The sequence below is a fragment of the Chanos chanos genome, chromosome 4, assembly GCF_902362185.1.
Source record: "Chanos chanos chromosome 4, fChaCha1.1, whole genome shotgun sequence".
In the NCBI taxonomy this organism is placed as follows: Eukaryota; Metazoa; Chordata; class Actinopteri; order Gonorynchiformes; family Chanidae; genus Chanos; species Chanos chanos.
In genome coordinates, this window is record NC_044498.1 from 25223315 (window position 1) to 25243037 (window position 19723).

At 41.0% G+C, this 19723-nt stretch overlaps 1 protein-coding gene across 3 annotated transcripts in view; it reads left to right on the plus strand.

The window, feature by feature from the left end:
- Nucleotides 1–646: 646 nt before the first annotated feature.
- The window catches only part of vta1 (vesicle (multivesicular body) trafficking 1), a 28369-nt gene continuing 9292 nt past the window's right edge, over nucleotides 647–19723 (plus strand). For all 3 annotated transcript variants that reach the window (XM_030771708.1, XM_030771709.1, XM_030771707.1), the window contains exons 1-5: nucleotides 647–802; nucleotides 9190–9284; nucleotides 13635–13762; nucleotides 16608–16683; nucleotides 17973–18084. In XM_030771708.1, the coding sequence (XP_030627568.1) occupies nucleotides 712–802; nucleotides 9190–9284; nucleotides 13635–13762; nucleotides 16608–16683; nucleotides 17973–18084 (502 nt within the window). In that variant the 5' untranslated portion in view covers nucleotides 647–711. The remainder of the gene's footprint in view (nucleotides 803–9189; nucleotides 9285–13634; nucleotides 13763–16607; nucleotides 16684–17972; nucleotides 18085–19723) is intronic.

The window sequence follows — 19723 nt, forward strand, 5'->3', positions numbered from 1 at the left end:
CCAAACACATAATGCAAATGAAGTTGCCTTAATGATCTAACAATCTCTTAAAGCTCTTTAGAGATGAAAATATTACTTAATTATAATGACTCCCACATCCATGGATGAGTATGGGAGGTTGCTGTCATTTAAAGGGTGGGTATTCAGTGCATTCAGGCTCACAACTGTCGAGTAAGGCTGTCACGAATCAGATTTGAGGTGAAAGACACTAATATGTAGCTCAACATGTGAGAGTCGAATGATAGCTAATCATTCAGATACAGCCAACGTACATTCACATGTCTAACGTGCTGACTATTTTACCTGTTGCCAACTATAATTGTTACGCACTCAAATCTCGTTATGTAGAGGAAAATTAGATGAAATTAGTCCATTCGATAATCTATTAACAAGACGATTTGTAGAAAATCAATTGGAAAAGATGAGGAAATTTACGTTCAATTGCTATAGGTTAAGAGCACGAGTATCGTTGCGACTGTCGCGGGCAGACCTGCCTTACTTTAAAGGAGCTGTCACATTTTAGAACAGTTGGTGGCATGAAGGTGCCTTTCTGCTTTGTCATTCCGCACTCCTCTCCTCCAGGTGTCGCCAGAGCTGTAAACCAACCTGAAAAAGGATGCGGAAGAGCTGCGTTCTCATGTAGCTGTTGTTGTTCGATGCTGCCTTAGTACCTGTCACTGTATTAGTTTTTAGAAGCCGGCATATTTCGAGATGGCTGTCCCATCACAATTAAAAGCTATTCAACATCATTTGAGAACAGCACAGGAACATGAGAAAAGAGACCCGGTCGTGGCTTACTACTGTAAGTAGTATATTCACCGCTAATATCTGGTTAGCTAGCTCGTGTGCTATAAGCCCATTTAACTTTACCCTAATGTCAGTCAGCAAACTTAAGCACATGTTGGTAAAAATTAGTGAGCATTTCGGAGATTTATACGTTGATTTACATTCAAGTAAAGTGTAAGACCTTCAGGTATGAAACACGTCTGTTAGACCTGAACTACTTGGGACAGCTGGTAAACATGTAGGCTAACGTCTCAGACTTCCACCCATTTATAATAAAAGAGCGATACGTATCTCCGCAGTAGCAAGCTAACGTTAGACCGGCTGACGGCGAATGACATTTACAAGTTACAAAATACTGATATACTTGAAGGAATTACCATGAACACACAAGCACAACATTATCTGGCAAGCTAACCTACTTGACAAAATTAACTTTAGAACGCAGCTTTGGTATCAGACACTTCTTCGCTACAGAAGTTCTGTGACATTAGGAAAGCTAGTCATGCAACATACGTGTAAATAAGAGCTCAGTGGAAAATAGCACGAATGTTTGTCATTGTCGTTATCTGCCGTCACCTCGTTAGTTAGCCGGGAAATTAGTTGGCAATCAGTAAACAAACTGATCTGTTTGATTTAGTTGGCCAGCAGAATGATAACATGATACACAGAGTAAAGCAATAATAAGAGATTGACAACTTGTAGCAAGTAAATAATTTTCCATACTTGAGCCTGAGTAGCGTATTGTTTGACTGGATCACAGCGGTGTCGTGAATTCGTTCCGAAGTAAAACGTCACGGAATGATGTCATCAACAATCACTTGACAGCGGAATGTGGACTCGGACTTGTCTGGCAAAGGCGTTGACGCAAATGCTGGACCCAACCCTAACTGGTGGCGTATCAAGTCCTTAAAAGACGGCGAGCTTTTCTTATTAATTGCTCATCCTTTTTCCTATCAGTAAATTGGAGATCATGACGTTTGTCTAGTTTTCATTTTTTTTTTCGGTAATTTGTTTGGTCTTTTAGCTCTGTTAGCTTGACTTTTTATTTGGAAGTGATTCTGTCGGTAACTTTTGTTACCCGGGTTTCTAGCTCCTGCTAGGATATCATTATCTAATCCTATTAACTCCTTGCCAGATGAGGTCATTGGTTTGTTTGGGTGCATTGTATCAGTTTTTCCTTTTTACATTCACCCACTTGGACTGGGTTAAACTCTTTGGAATGACTTACATGTTTAAACCACTTTTCACCATTTTCTGTTGTAGAATGTCACTCATTCGGAATTTACTTCTCCCATAAACTGCATCTGTGGGGCTGAGGGAACTACACCCTCCCTGCGTGAACTGAATTCATCAAATGTGGTTGTTGGTTTCTCACTCTCAGTAGCTGCATTCCCATAGACCATGATTCCTCGAATCCAGATTTGGAGGTCTGAAGTCCTGTTTTTATCAGCCCCCCATTTTACAACAGAAACTTTTTATGTTAACCTGGGAAGCAGGAGTAGTCACATTTCGGCCAGTTAAGGACCACAGTAATTGGTTGGTACAAAAGTCAGCAGGGTGGTGGATGTTCGGAGCTGAGTATGAAGAACGCTGCCATGGACTTCAGCCGAGAGAGAGTAGTGGTTGCCAGTTGTGGCTGTTGCACAGTGGTGGCTTGTACATTGTTGGATGATTGAAAGATGCTCCAGTGTGGCTGGGTGTGGTGTTCAGAACATTCTGTTAAGTAGGTCAGTGAAACGGGCCAGGGTGCTGCTTTTCTCAGCTCGGCCATCCACATTGTTAAGGTTAACAAGGCTGTTTTTTCCATTGACCCGAGGGGCTAGATCAATCACAGTTTTTTTTTGAACGTTTAAGATTTTTTAAAAGGTTTTTTTAAAGGTTTTTTTTCTTCAAGATTTTTTTTTCATTATTTGATATTCGTCATCAAGAGGCTGTCGCAACTGTCAGATGTTCTGGGTGGTATACACGAGGCAGTTTTCTTTGGCTCCACTTCTCTCTTGGTTGTCAAGACAACATAAAAAGCAACTCTGCAGGTGCTGTTCTTTTTTTTTTAGACTGGGAACACAATGTCTAATTTGGCTAGGTGAACGTGTCAGGTATAATTTTTGATGTTGTCTATTGCTCCAGGTGGTCATTTCAGCTTTGCCTGTCAACAATATGCAAATGACTGACAAGTCATTGAAGGAGATAGGAGGACACCCTTTGAGGGAAATTTCATTTCTTCCCTCATTTTTAATATCCCATAAGCAATGGAGATCACAAGAGATTCAATTATTATTATTATTATTATTTTTGTTTGTTTTGTTTTGTTTTGTTTTAATTTTCCAAGTGAAACTTTTTTTTTTGATGAGCAGAGACAGTGAAAAAAGGTGATAATTGAGAGCAGTTTGGCAAGATGACTAATTCAGTGAGCCACTGGAGGTCAGCATTGACATCTCCATGACTCATTCAGGCTTTGTGGACATGGGCACTCAGAGGTATTGATGAAGTGTGGCATCTTTCAGGAAAAGTAAGGTCTTTAGTAAAGTCAAGTCTGATCCAGTAAAACCAAAACTGGTCACTCATTCCATAAACAATTTCTGAAGTTAAAATATGAATTAAAGGAACAGTTGGCATTTGTTCTGTAATCATGTAGTGGGCTGGTTTCTGAGTAAAAAAGTACGAACAAAAGAAACAGTCGGTGTTTGTTCTTTAATGCTGTGGTGTGCTGGCGTCTGAGGCCAAAATATGAACAAAAGGAGCAGTTTATATTTGTTCTGCAGTCATGTAGTGGACTTGATTCCGAGTTAAAAATATGAACAAAAGAAGCAGTTGGTATTTGTCCTGTAATGCTGTGGTGTGCTGGCATCCAAGATAAAAATATGAACAAAAGGAGCAGTTTATATTTTTTTTTATGTAGTGATGTAGGGTGCTGGCCATGGCGTGCTTGAGTCCTGATATTTCTGGACTCAAGTGCAAAGTCAGGATCTTTAATGGAATAAATTCACTTCCTGAATCAACAGGGTTTGACTTTACGTAGCATGATAATGAATTATGTTGTTACTGTAGCAGTGCTAATCTGTTCTGTGGTCGTGGTTTTGAAGCGTGCGATGGCATTTCTTCAATGCTGTGGTGGGATTGGTGTGTTTATGCCGATAAATCAGAGACCCAAGGAAAGCGGCACTTTTCCAAACTAGATGAAATAATTGGCCTACGCTGCTGAAAGATAATCTTATTGATTAAACATCAGAAAACATTTCAAACGCTAAAGCAGGGAGTGTCTCCTGTGTCAGTGGTCCTGAGGGTGAGTCGAAGGTTGGGTGGGGTGGAGGAAAAGGGTGGGGTTGGGGGGATACATTTCTGGCATTGCCTCTCTGGATCTTGTCTCTCTAGTTGAGCTTCGGTGTCCTGGTGGGCAGTGTACTGTAAACCTATGGAAAAGACTCTCTTTGACATTGTTTTCCCTGCACTCCTTGGACTTGGTCCAGTCTTGGAATTGAGCTGTAGCTACATAATAACATCTTTGTCGTGGGGGAAAGTGAAGTGCGCGGGCTGGCATTCCTGAATATACAATTCTGCTCTTGCTGCCGATGTCAGTGAAAAAACCCAGTGCCCCACCTCCCCCGAAAACTCACCCTCACTTCTGTTTATTTTAACGTCAAGCTTGGGTAGAGGGCGGCATAAATGGGACATGGTAATCTCTGGATTATTAATTTGGGGTTCAAACTCTTAGACTCTACAGGCTGTGTTCAGCACTGCTCTTTGTCAACATCCTTTTTTAAACTACGGACAGCTAGCTTCGTGTTCAAGAATTTCATCTTCCTTTTCATTTTTGTTTTAATTTAATAACAAGTTGTCTCACAATGGACCCTGGACTTGACCATCAAGACGCTCAACACAGAGACAAACGAGACAAACTAAACATAGTGACTTAACACAGACAAACTTTGGACCTACTTGTCTCATAAGCACTAGCTCGTTAGACAATTGACGACTTTTAACAAATGTATCCCTCGCTCACTCATGCCCTTCCAAAAAATCCGAGATGAGATGAAAAAAATAGCCCATGGCCTAAAGGTTGTCTCCCTGAAGTACAGTGGGTTTTGGCTTTTATTTTCATGGCTTTGCATTCTGAATGGCTTCAGTGTTGCATTGTTTGTAATGGGGAAAATTGGATGTGTAAGTCAAATGGGCATCATGGCATCACAAAAGAAGACTTTGTTACTGCAGGCTCTGATCAGCTCTGATGGACATCAGAGTGCAGCAAATTGGCCCCATTGACTGAGGAAGTGGGTCATTCTTAAAGAAACAAGAATGGGGAAGATTTGACAAAGCTTTGAGGAGCTCCCCTCTCCCGTCCTGTCTGACACGGATGTTCACAAAGCTTCTTTGGCGTAATTCAAGAGCTAATTTTGCCTGGCTATATTTCCCTCTTTGGCCTAATATAGCAATGTCTGACTAAGAGTTCTCTCTGCCTAGTTCAGTCTCTTACACACACACACACATGCGCACATACACAGACACAGACACGCGCACACCAGAGCCCGACCAATTTAGGATTTTTCAGACCGATACCAATTTCGATACTTGATGATTTAAAAATCCGATAATGCTATATATATATATATACATATACATATATATATGTTTCCCTAACATTTGTTATATGTAGTCATGTAAGAGTCCTCACCAAGATAACATGACATAATGCAGTTTAAAAATAAACTTGTTTTATTGTCATAAGTAGGCTAGTACTTTGAACAAAAGTACCACAAAATATATGAAAGTTTTGATAAATAATGCAGTACACTGATACAGTGACCTAGAGTAAACGCTGCTGTTGAATGCATCTAATACTACATGACTGTTTGCAATGAGGACTTTGGGATTTCACACTACACGTTTGAAAGGGAAGATAGATAACTTTGTTTGGCAACAAAGCCATGTTAGATATTTGTTCAGCTCACGTTTTTTTACATGTCCCCTCTGGTTTAATAATTTCCAATGCACCGACTATTACTACAGACATGCGAGTCGCAGATATATGTACCATTGCTTCATTTAGGCAGAATAAGTTAAACTCTACAGTTTAATCGCTCATTAACGTTAGCGGTCTTTCACTGATAAACATGGCATTAGCTTGCTTTGTGGGTAACCTAATTTAGCAATGGACAGTGTTATAAGCTGCTGTAAGCGATGTTGCCAGAGAAAATTTTTAGAAGAGACGAGGGAGAATCTGCGGATCCATCTCCCGTTTCTTTTTTAATTGTCATTTATTGGGCATTATAAACACCGATACGATTTATCTGCAATAAGCTCATATCGGCCAATAATATCGGCACGCTGATTTATCGGTCGAGCGTGCGCGCGTGCACACATACACACGCACACGCATACACAGACACATGCACACACCGGCACACGTACACGCACACACAGATTGCCACTCAGTCAAAGCCTGATGTCTCTGTAATAATAATCCACTGTAATTATAATACATTTTATTTTAATAATGGCATTTATTACTGCACAGCAGGCCAAAGTGCGTTTCGTTGTAAGAAGAGATACAAGCACAGTAATTGTGAATTATGACGATGAAGTCCTTAAATAGTCTAAAAGTTTTTAAACTCATTCATCAGGCTGTGTGGTTTTAGTTCTGCTGAAGGATTTCTGTTGACTCAGAAGGGAATTCCGTAATCTGGATAAAGTTAATGAATCCTCCACACCCTTCTAATGCTATCCCCAGGAGCCTTGTAGTCATTTTAGGCCGGTAGCTATTAAACAGGTTGATTGCTTGGCTTTCATGGACAGGCGTCAGTGGATGGAGTGGATCTGTTGTTGCATGTGAATGGTGTGAAAGTGGAGTTCTAAGAAAACAGAGCTGCTCAGACTTCTGTCTGCTGTGCTCGCTTTAGAAATGGATGGCCTTAATCCACCTGCTTCTGGGGTTTTATTTTCAGTGTTCATTTGAATGGAGCTGGAGATACAGCAGGTCAGGTAGAGATAAACATATAGGAGGTGCTGCCTGGCCTTTCAGTCTCTCCCTCGGGCCTTTCCGTGTCCGCCACTCAGGCGTGGTTGGAGTCTATCCAGGCAGCTCTCCACGTGCTCTGGCCTAGCACACATTATTCATTTACCAAACATCACCAGTATACAGGCTATGCGGCTCCTCAACATATGCCACAAGCAGTATATATGGGGAAACTCTGACACTTTCTGGACACCAGTCTCCAGGACAGGAGTGATCTTTAAGACTGGTAGTAGACCCATCTCTCTACTCTGACCAATACCTGTCACCTGTGGACCTCTTGTGCTTCATCACTGGACAGAAATGCCCTCAGTGACCAGTTGGGTTTTATTATGTAATTTAGGTTGAAGTTGTTCATTCTTGTGTTTTGTGAGTTTTGACTCTCCTCCTGAGTATTCTTTTTTTTTATTGACAGAGTTGAACGTTCTTACACATGTAGACCTGTGTGGAGTGAAGTCTCAACATGAGCACACACTGACACCTTTATGAAGGCCCAGATCTCTCCCTGGCCTGAGCACTCCTCAGCCTACCTATATTGGCTTTTTCTCACTTCCTTCAGGAAGTTGTAATTGCCAGTTCACTGTGTCTGACTGTAAAATTGGAGTTAGATTAGTGATTGAAAGAGCTGACTTGTTCCTTAACAAGGCCAGAGAAAGTCCCGTCCAGTCCTGAAAAAGGTCACTTTCGCTGAATCAGCAGAACTTGATATCTTTGCTATGTTTAAAAAGACTATTGATATATTGACTAGAATATACAGAGATTTTTTCTCTCTAGAGAAAGCAGTCTTCTGCACGTAGTTTGTGTGAAAGAAAACAGTTGTGTTACAGACCCAGCCTGGTACAGTTTAAGACTTCTTAGACTTCATGAGTTTTAGTTCCACAGATCAAAATGCTGTCGCCTACAGCTTAGCTCAGAACTGAATCAGCAAAAACATCAGTGTAGGCTGAAGGAACATGTTTAATGGTTTTTGACATCTAAAACATGGAGTCACACTGTTCTTTTTTTTTAAGTCATGCTGTCTGTTTTTGTTGTTCTTCTTCTATGTGCATTTCCACAAAAAAAAAGGAAAGAAAGAAAGAATAGACATCGACCATGTTGAAATTAACGTGGCAGACAGCATGTGTCAAACTGTGCCAGCATCTAAAATGGCATGAGAGCAGGGGCTAAAAAAGTGAGACTCCCATTTGTCAGGAATGTCCCAAAGGCACAGAACAGCATGCTCCTTCCAAACGTTCCTTGTAATATCCTGATCTCCCAAGGCCTTTGAACTGTTTCCGGAACAGCCATTTGTTGTCTTCTCTTCTGAAGGCCTTCTTCTTAAGACCTTTGAACTGTTTCTCGAACAGCCGTCTGTTATCTTCTCTTCTGAGCAGACATACATTATCAAGACTTTTCCTTAAATCCCACCGGAATTCTAATAAATAAAGCCATGCTGTTTGTACATTCATTATGATTGTGAAAGTATATCCAGTTTCTTTTGTGTTGTGTGTGACACCCTCTCTTTCCCTGATGTAATCTCATAGCCTCCAGTCATATTTTTGTTTTGTTTTGTTTTCCATTTGTGGGTAAACTGATATGTCCTTTTGGGTAACATGGTATTAGGCCTAAGTAGTGCTGAGTTATGTCCTTTTGGGTGACATGGTATTATGTAGTGCTGAGTTAGAAATTTGGTCAGTTTACTTAAGCACTTTGCAAATCTTTGTTTTGCTTGTCATCGGGAACAGCTGCACGTCTTGGTTTGTCAGTTTTGGCAGACGTTGCCCAACAATTCAAAGTGTCCATCCAGAAGTGACACAGTAAAATCTCAAAGGTTTGGTCTATTCCAGATTTCCGGGTGTGAGACAGGCATGTTTTCAAGAATTCTTCTACCAAGAAAAATATTCAAGCTGTCTGTGGCGAAAAGAGGCATAAAATAAGAAAGATGCTGTTTACTGGTGCTGGAAAAGAGGATGAGAGCAGAGAGTGACTGAGCGTTGAAAAAAAAAACAGAGAAACACAGCTGCGGAGTGCGTCAGATGAAACAGTATTGAGTAATTGGAGGACTATTCAGTTCTCTCCCCACACATATCAGCCACCTCATATGCAGTTATGGCTGCATTTCCACTTTTCAGCCAGAGATGAAGTGTTAATGAAGGCTGTTTCATTTTTCCGTGGTATGATATTTGCAGTTTTAGGTAGTGATAAGCACCCTTCCTTATATTCTAATTATCTTTTTTGCTCTAAGCACCAAGATCCATCCAGGAGTCATGTTTTAAATTCAGCCTAATTTTTTTATCGCTATTGGTCTAACAGTACTGTCAGTTGAGATGGTGAAAGATTTGCTGTTGGGATTATCTCTACTAAATGATCTGAGAGTCTGTTCAGAGGTCCTTATCACAACTCTCTTCATTTTCCAGGTCGACTGTATGCCATGCAGACGGGTATGAAATTGGACAGTAAAAGCCCAGAGTGTCGGAAGTTTCTTGTGAAACTGATGGATCAGTTGGAGACGGTAAGAAGACGAGAAGAAGCTCATTCATGCCAAGGGACTTTGTATGAAGCTGTATTTACAAAGCTAAAGAAACATGATGGCTTATTAACCATTAGTTTTCAATTACTATTTCACTCTTTGGACAGTTTTCCTGAATGTTGTGTCACATAGTGTTCTTTAGGAATTAGAATGCACTCCATTTGATTTTTTTATTTTAATTATAGTTAATTTTAGCAAAAAAAAATGTTTAGCACTATGACCAATGGTGAGGATGATGGTTGACAGTTAAAGATACAGTTATGATATCAGAGTTGTGGTTATTTAATGGGGTGGTGGTGATTGGGGGGGGGGGGGGGGGGGGGTGGAACATTATCAGTGATTGGTTACTGTCTCAGGGTTTTGTTCTTACCTGTTTTTTCCCTTCTGGCTTATGATCAAAACTTGATCAGTCAGAATTCATAGTAATGGCACAATAGACGTTTGTGTAAAATTTTTCTGTCATTAAACAGATGGTTTGGGACCATGGTACTTTCAGCCTTGTGAAACATTGTGAGGCAGGTCATGAAATTCCATCACTTTCCAAAACATGACACTCTGATTACATGAAAAGCCTTGCTAACTCTCAGGTCATTTGGCATGTGGCGTGTTTTGCTCAAATGTCTTGTTTCAAAACATTTGCAATATCATTGTTCTTCAAGAGGATTAAACCTTGTTGGAAACTGTAAGCAATTTTTTTTTAGTTTATTAATTGTTTTAGTGTCTGAATGTCATCTCTCTGCCTGCAACAAATTTTGACATTTGGTTATTTTTAAAGGCTGGTGGTGGATACGGTTTCCAGGAGGTCTGGGACCTGTTAAAAGAAAAGTATTCACAGCTATTCATCTGCTCTGTCATTAAAATGAACCTTTACTGGGGTTTTTTGTTGTTGTTTTTTGGGATTGTAAATAGATACTGTTTTTAAAGTAAATTAATTGTTAAAGGTCAATTGCTTATGAAATTTTGATTGAATCATTAATCACTGGAGGGGCACAGAGAGATTTAATGTGCTTAAAGAGTAAATGAAACCCAAATTTAAACTGATTTATCTGCTCGATCTTGGGACGATTATCAGCCCCTCAAAACAGTATCAGCAAACATGTCATCACTGTAAACTTTAAGTAAATAGTAGTTGGACAGAAATGAAGCAAAATCTTTTCCTCTTTTTCCAGAAAATTCTATGCTGAATTACTGTATAGATAGTGTCTATAGACAGTGTCAAGGGTTTATTGTTATATAATTCGGCTGTTGGTGTCTGATCTGAAGGGAGAGAGGGGAAACTATTCATGTAACTGAAAGTGAACAAACACTTCTGATGAAAACGAAAGGAAGGCATACGGAAGCAAAACGCTGTGTAAATATACAAGCACGCAAAGAAACACAGAGGACCTCTCATGTGAGGAACATCATATTCTCATCCAATTTATGGTTCTCTTCAGAGTTTGTCTTTATACGCTTAAGGACTTTTATAGACAGTTGAGAACCAGTGAAAGCGAAGCTGGCGTTACCTTGAGTCCGGTTTTGCAGATCTCTGTGGCTCGATTCATGAGGTGCCAGAGCAACCGGAAGACTCAGAGTCAGGCCCTGGTGGGCACATCCAGTCAGAGGGTCTTAAAAGAAATACTGCAGTTCAGAAACGCACAGTAATAATGGGAGCCTTTAACCCAGTTCTGTCGCATAGCATAGGCTCTATCCGTCCCACACTGTGTATGTATGGACATGACTCGACACTTTTTTTTTTTTTTTGAACTCCGTACTGTACTCATGGGAAATTTGATGTTTTGTACCCTGCTGCGATCTTTATGTGAGGGTGAAATGGCATTTTTCACCCAGTGGTTTTATTACTAATTAGATCTCATAATTTGAATTTTGCTGCTAAATCTCCCATTTCTCATGAGAAGCAAACCAGAAAGGCTTACCTGTAGTTGCAAGTTGAAAAGATAGTGTATCAATTTTATGCTAATTCTGTTCTACCTCACAGTACATGCTGAAATGAAATCTCTATTTATGTGTGAATTATCTGTGAAGTCTGGAAGAAGCCCATCATACTGATTGCTGTTTAGATTTGAGAGAGCTGTAGTCCTCACAACTGCCCTCCAGCACCACAGTTTTTTTCCATTTACGTAGATAAATGATTTCTACTCTGCAGCCTGTAATACTTAGAGGACAGAAATATCGGCTTCATGGACTTGTATGTTCCTTAGTCCCTGTCAGTCTTTTATGCACATCTTGGCATTGTGGTTAAGAGCAGTGGTTCTGATGACATTTGATAAAGTAAATGAAATCATATTTAAGTTGTTAAGTAATTGTTTTTGACCAAACGGGCCTCCCTTATGCTATTAAATATAAACATATGCAGGTATAATGGCTCTTTGCTGAACAGACCCAATTGACTGGGGGGGGGGACTGCACTGTATGGCTGTGATATGACAGCTGTTTATGATCATATCTGCGGGTTACTCAGTGGGTCATACCAGGAGAAAACGCCCTTATGTTTCTGTTCACAACAGGCGTTCCTCAGAAACATGGACCCATGGGTCCAGAAAGGCTCCTGTGTTCTTTTGTTCCACACAGTTACCTCAAAGTCCTCACAGAGCACCAACAAAACCACCTGAGGCCTGACACTTTGATGGGCTTTTTATGAAAGGCCATCGTGAACACTGAGCCTCTAACTGCGTCCTGCTGAACGATTCCATGCTCCTCAGTTATGTTTTTGCATTCTCCTGCAGCACAAGTGATGTACTGTGCTGTGCACTGCATTTTTTTTTTAAGGATAGGTAGAGATTTCATTAAAACACGAACAGTGAGTCCATTCAAGTGCCTGCCTTCCACCTGTTGAACTGTTAACAGTATTATTTGCCTTACTGATTTTACAAGGAAACCCAAGGCTCTCCAACACACTGACATCTCAGAGAGAAACTTCTGTAGCCGAAGGACGGCTAAGGATACAGTTTTTTGGAAGCTGGCCGTTAGAGACTGGTCACTAAAATGTAGTCCCATCAATGTCGCAGCGTCTCAAGAGCAGCAAAAGCAGCAGACAGAATGGTTAGGGACGTTTCAGATAGGTGATTACACAGAAGAAACTCTGTTTGAGAAGCAACTGCTCTAACCGCTGTTGGTCTTCGCTCAAACGCTTGCATCACTTTGAGGGGATGTGTAGAAATATACACTTCTCACTGTAAACTTGCATAACTCAAAAAGTTTGTTTGCTTTTTTTCCCTGAAGTATTTCAGGGATATTTTGTAATTTTAAGTCCCCTTATGAATACAGCCACGCATGCCCAGCTCTCACAAAAAAAAACCAAGTGGGAATATTATGTTTCTATTTTGTTGAATGTGCATGCTAAAGTGGAGAGGGGAGCCTGGTCTGACTGAAAGGACAGCTGCATTTATGAGCTGAGTTTAATTAGACAATCACTGGGGAGAAGAACAGGAAATATTTAGAAAAAAAACAAAATTAAAAAAAAAACTGCAAAGGAGGCATTGTCATACTGCAGACATACTACAAAACAACAATGCCTTATGTGTTGATATTAGTATTGATAATATACATAACTTGATTATTACCAATATCTGCTACCTACACCCATTACCTACATTTTCCATGCAAGTTTTTAATAAAGCTAAGCTTATATTTTGTGACATTTTGTAGAAATCACGCCATTATCTCTAGATTTTCAACAGTTGCAAAACAATGCAGATATGTTTTTCAGGTGTGCCTCATTTATCTGTTTTTCCCCTGTTTCTTTTTTTTGTTGTTGGGTTTAGAAGGTAGAAGGGTTACTGAGTGGAACTGGCTCAGACCCTGATGTGTTGCTGTAGGTTAGTTGGCTACCCAGGCTGATGTGCCAGTGTAGCAGAAATTTTGCATGTACTGTAGACGTCACATTCTGTTGCTAGCCTAGTTTATTGGCATTGTTGAAAAGAACATTTTTAAAAAAAGGGACCCGCCAGGGCCAATTGTGTATTCAGTAATCCTGATGGGGGCCAGGTCTCCGGAGAACACTTGATGTTACCCCAGCTTAATTTGACCAGGCTTCTGCAGTGGGCAAAGAGGTGACTGATATATTCCAGGAACCAGTGAGTCATGCCACGGAAACACTGAACTTCTGAGAACATCCTTCATTTTGGATTTGTTGCATTATTCATGCACACATAGAGCCTATATTCCAGCGGCAGCACGTGGCTCACGTTTGGCTTGTGTCTGTGTGTTAGTGAGCTGTGTGTCTAAAGAGATTACGAAGGATGACTTTTACATGATATCTGATCTTTTCCACTGATGAAGGTTTGTCTTTGATCGAACCTGCCTTCCTAATGAGCGTGTTTGTGGTTTCAGATGAAGAAAGAGTTGAGTGACAACGAGTCCATCACCCAGGAGATTGTTGGGAACGCCCACATCGAGAACTACGCCTTGAAAATGTTCCTCTATGCCGACAACGAAGACCGGTCGGGGCGTTTCCATAAGTAAGGCTGACCTTATGCTACCCTTTGATCTTTCTCCTGTCCACCTCTTTCTCGTTTCTTCCAGCGCTGCAGCAGACAACAGAAGCTCTCCATGGCAAATTACATTAGAGATTTCTGGTGCTTCAATACGTAACGCCAACCTTGATTATCATTTCATTTCACTCAGCTGTGACACAAAATAACCCTACAGTTGCTCTTCCGCATGAAGGCACCAAACAGTGGGCTAAAATTAGCGTGTGCACTGGCACTGTTGGCTGCTAGCGCCTGGGAGCGAGACATGGCGGATTAGCCAGGTTTAGCATTACAGGTCATTTCGGCTCTTTGAGTCTGTTATGGACGTTGATGTCATAGGCAGGACCAGACTGGCTGGAGGTGCCTGGGGTTGGGGAGTCTTGCAACACCAGGTATTTTTTTTTTTTTTTATAGGAAACTCTCCTCTGTCTTTGCAGAAATGTTTGCTAGCCTCACTTATTTGTTTATTTTTATTTATTTATTTTTTTAAATGAGCTTTTTTCAATTTATTTCAACTTTTTTTGTGTGTTTTTGTTTTTCATCTGATTGATTTGAAACTTTTGGATGGCTGCTATTTAGTACTCCTCTTGTGTAAGCACAAAGACTCAACATGTAATTTACCCCCGTATTGTACTACTCAATGTGCACATTGTTCATAACTGAAAAAGAAAAAAAAATAGTAACAATGCGTAAGCACTTCTGTCCAAAAGCCAAATTTAGCCCAATTTTTTTTCTAGTTGTTCCTAAAAAGCACAGTGCTGAACTTTGTCTGTAAAATGACACACTGTTACTTTTCGTCTCTGTTTCTGCTGACATATGGCATGGAGATTGCAGAGACTTAATGGAAAACATCCTGCCCTAATCAACAGCAGGGCTGCAGTACTCATATGGGAAACTGCTGGATGAATTTAAATAATGAGGGCATAAATCAGTATTGTGGATTTCATCGCTACTAATGATAATTGCAGAAAAAATAGCCTTTTTTGGGTCTGCATTGAAATCTTGTTGATCTCTCTCTGGGTATGAAATTGTAAATACCTTTTCCCACAAAGAAAGATCCCATTCTTCCGTTGAAAACGTGCCTATTTTCGTTCTTCAGTTTGGTTCAAAAGAAAAGGGGAAAAGATGATAGTGAAGAGCTTATGTGTTGATGTCCAGTAGAAAAGCGGCATATGAATCTGTTTTCGCTTATCTCAAAAGCAAGGAAGTGGCCAGATATCTCTGTCCTTTATCTTTGACATAATACCTCCAAACAGCCAGGGGCAGTGTAAGGTTCCTGTCCTATCTGCTGACCCCAGACAGTGGACGAAAAAAAAAAAAAAAAACGCATGAAAACCCACACTGTTGAGCATTGGGATCAGAACAGACTTTAGATTCCCTCTGTTTAACTTTTCAATCTAGCTTTATGACTTCTCAGTCTGACTCTTCCTGATCAAGGAAAAAGAGCCATTGGGAAAAAAAAAAAACCTCTCTCTTTGCATTCAGAACTCTATGTGGAGGTTTATTTGTACACATATGTTGTTGTACATTGCCCAGAGTTAGTCACACCTTGCTTGGTTTGCAAACACCTTCACAGTTACTTGAAATTAGGCACAGTTCCCGCCAGCCTCTGACAGGTAGAATCAGGCTCTCCTATTTCCTCATGAGTTGGACACGTTTGCGTGCTTTATTTGCGCTCAGACTGTAAAACAGTGCTTCAACAAAGTGTGACTCTGATTAATCTGTCCCACGACAGCAGGAGACAACGGCGGACTGAAAACAAAACCAGGGCCAGCTCTCTGGGTTGTTCCATAAGAGCTCATAGGAAATTAAAAACACTGAATAAACCTGCTTTTGATAATTGTTTTTTCCTTTTTTTTTCTTTTTTTAATCTTTTTTTTTATTTAAACAAGAAATGGATTTGGGGGCTGATAGCAAAAAAGCAATATGCTGATGAAATCATCGACATCCAGCCGGTACTTTTAGTGGTACCACATGTAGGCACATAAAACCACAGTTTGAAACTCCAAAAACAAAGCTAACACACAGTGCTTTCCAGTAAGGATTACGAGAAGTAGGATAGATTAATATTCCACCCTGGGGTAAAAAACAGCCTCAATTTACGAGAAGCTGGACATATATAAACAAGTAATGAATGTTGTCTTATGCAGCTGGTAATGGTGTGGAGTTAAAACGTTTACGACATTTGACCTTGAAGAAAAAAGAACTTCCTCGGTTTTTCATTGCGACGGTGTGCCTTGCCACCTTCACATAGCTCCAAAGAAACTCTCAATTTACAACGTGCTTCTGTGTATCAGCAACCCAAAGCAGAGCTTACGTCTCTGTGTCCTGTATGGTGTTGACTCTTCCTGTGAATGGCCAGGGCCTTTACGAGTTGTTTTTCTTCCCTGGTTCCGGTTCAGATGGTTATAAGCAGTTCTGTAGAATCACGAAACGCCACCAAGGCACCTGCAGATCATGCTAAAGCCCTGCTTCATTCCCATAGTGCAGAAATCCAAAAATGACACGAACAGAACTGAAATTTCTCTGTATTTCAAGGGAAAACAGTTCTTTTACTCCTGACGCTTGGCACCGTCCTGCTCTGCTAACGAGACAGCTCCAAGTGTCAGGTTTGTCATTTGACTCTTAATGGGTAACTTTGAGTGAATACTTGGAAGCTCTGTGTATTTCTCTGTCACAGATGTAATAAACTAAAAGAGTACTGCAAGAACCCACATGTCTCTTGCTGCAGTCCAATTTCAACATTAGTGAAACATTAATAACCACCTTAAATACATATTTTAACTCTTCAGTAGTTTACTTGTTTTGTTTGTTTATTTATTTACTTTCACAGGAATATGATTAAGTCATTTTACACGGCCAGCCTCTTGTTGGATGTGCTGACAGTGTTTGGCGAGCTGTCAGAGGAGGTAAGCAAATGACATCCATCTTATGCCATTCACAATGAATATCTCACCCACATCACATATTTGACATATTTAAAGAATCAGTCCTAGTTAAGTAACTTTTGTATGATTACCAATGTATAGGTGACTGCTCTAATGCTTTGCATTACCCTTTTGAGTTGTTTTCTTGTGTCTCCTGTTATACTTAATTCTGTAACTATGTTCTGAAAGTACTGAAGTCAGCAATGTAATTGTTATAGCCCATCCTCCTGATATCAGACCCATAGCAAATAGGCTGTTTAATTAAACTTTAAGACAGAATGAAAAGGAGAAACCTAAAACACTGGGAAGCCGCACCCAAAGCTGCAAGAGCGTCCCACACTAGGATCTAAGTCTAGCATTGGGAAAATGGCTTGTGTGGTCCCATCGGTTTGAGCTGGTTTTTGATACTCTCTCTTCAGTGTGTCCACTGGCCCATCAGGGCCGGTCTCCATGGTCGCAGATGTCTTTTATACAGAGGGAAGTGACCTGTGTCTGAGAGTGGACAATGTGTCATTGACTACTGCGCTGTCCCTGAGGGCCAGACATTTTCCTACAGTCGGGAGCTCATTGGCTCTCAGTGTTTTAACAGTACAGCTCCTCTGTGTAACGCTAACCCACACAATGGAGCCTCACAGTGCCTTGCCATTACTGTGCCGTTTTTCTCCCTTTAGTATGCCACAAAGAATTGTGCCGTATTGGGTTACTTGTAGAAAGGCAGCATTTTAGTGCTAGTCTTAAGAGGTCTCAGCTCTCATACATGTGTTAACGGATCTGGAGAGGAAAAAGAGAGCTGTCAGATTCCACTGGAGCCTTCAGGACGTGTAGCGCTTATTTATGTTTAACGTTAAAAGAAAATCATTCGATATTCATTTTCGGTTTGCCGGCATGCTGAGTACAATCAAATCATAGTCCTTGGTTTTATTAGTTTATCCCCCTATGGCAAAAAAGAAACTAGCAAAATATACTCAATCCAACTGATTGTTATCAGTGATCTCACTTCAAGTGACACTTGTGTTCCCACATATTTCCTCGCTTAATCTAAGAGTTAATTTGGTTGGTAGTTTCATCCTGAGTCAGGAGCGAGGACTTGTGTGTCATAGCCTGAACAGAAAGCCATTAGTGACCTACTCGCATCCAACCCAGCCAAGACAAACAGTCATACACTACGTTAGCCATTGTGCTCGCTTGAGAGAGGCCTAATTGGGCTGGCTTATCTGGAAAACTCTCCCACCCTTCACCCCTCGACCCTCTCTCTCTCTACACTTCTCTAGAACATCCAGCACAGGAAGTATGCAAGGTGGAAGGCAACGTATATCCACAACTGTCTGAAGAATGGCGAGACCCCACAAGCTGGACCTATCGGAATGGAAGGGGAAGCATATGGTAAGCCCTGATATGCCACCGGTTTCCCCCTCCAAACAAGCTCCCTAACTCTTGTAAACAGAACACTCCTTAAGCTCGAATACATTGACACTTTCCTCCTTGCATCAGGCACCAGGCCTAAATCAGTAAAGGTTATCCCATTGTGTGTCTTATCGCGGACTCGGAGGGCTATGGGAGAGGGCTGCTTACGCGCTGCTTTCCCTTTAAGCGCGTCTTATCCAGATATTGTGTAATGACTCACGTAGCTTACGTTAAGTGAGCTGGCGGCAGGGGTGTGTGCCTCTCTCTCTCGTGTGACGCTGTGGAACCCGTCCGCAGGGTCAGGATTGTCATCAAAAAGCGAATGCGCTCTCTCTCTTACGGCGACTAATAGCACTGGCTGCTAACGCTACAGAATGCGGAGGGAGCGGCTGCGCAGGCTCAGGCTGGATTAACAGGGCCATCTGAGACAGGACGCCGACCCTGCTGAGTCTAATAGTAGAAAGTGAAAACAGGATGTATCAGCCACAGAAAATCTGTTTACGCATTTGACAGTTAGCTGTAGGCTAAGAGTCTATGCCATGACATAGATACATACAATGGCTAATGTGAAGAATCTTACCCACAATGCTTTTATTATAACCATGTAACCATGTGTTACCGTGTTAGCTGTACATGCATTCTGCATGTGTGTGTTAGGGAAAAACATGTCAGACTAATTTGATAAACATACGTGGTAAAGTGGGCAGTACCACATATGCAGCAGGTTTCAGTGTTTGTGTGTAGTAAAACATGAGGCATGTGCGGGAACACATGAGAAGAGTTTGGCCAAGCGTTCTGTTCCATTCTGGAACACTGTGACCCGCTTCTCCTCAACACAAACATGCCAACAAGAATTCCATCCACATGTTCGCCGAATTGCTTATACCACTGCCTTAATATTTGAATGCCGCACAAGTGTTCCTATTGTACTAAGAATCTCAGCAACAAATTGGAATAATTTTCCCAAAGATGCTAAGCATTTGCACCAGTTTCCATTTTCCACCTATATTCAGCTATATTGAGTCAGACTCACAGTATGAGCTGTAACACACCAGGTTAAACCTATAGGACAATTTACTTTGGGGCAGAAAAGACAAGATGTCTGTATTTACAGGCCAAAATGAATTGTAAACCAGAGCAATATATTTGTTGTTGATCCCACTGAAAAAGTGAAACATGAAAGAAGTTGGTAGACTGCACTCAGAGGAAATCAGTGGTTTTGTTCTGTAATGGGTTCTTGCGCTCTGCTCTAGGTGAGTTCTGTGTTTGTTCTCCCATTGGCTTTGTCTGCCTACCCTGCTGCTTTGGAAAACACAGCCAAACACATGGAGTGATGCAGGACCATGAAAAGCGTCAGGCTACACTAAAACGACCAGGGTGAAATGAGAACATTTTCATGGCCATGTGACACGCTGGTCGGCCTTTATTTGTCCGAAAGGAATAGGAAGATCCAATGGCTGTTACCTCCCAGATTACATGTAAGATTTTTGAGACAATGAGACATTTTGCAATATGTCACTGTATTTGGGAGGACACTTATATGACTGGGATTGGAGGAAAGGGATCCGTTGTCCAATAATTCCATGTGGAGTTTTAAGGTGCTGGAGCTTGTTTTTGG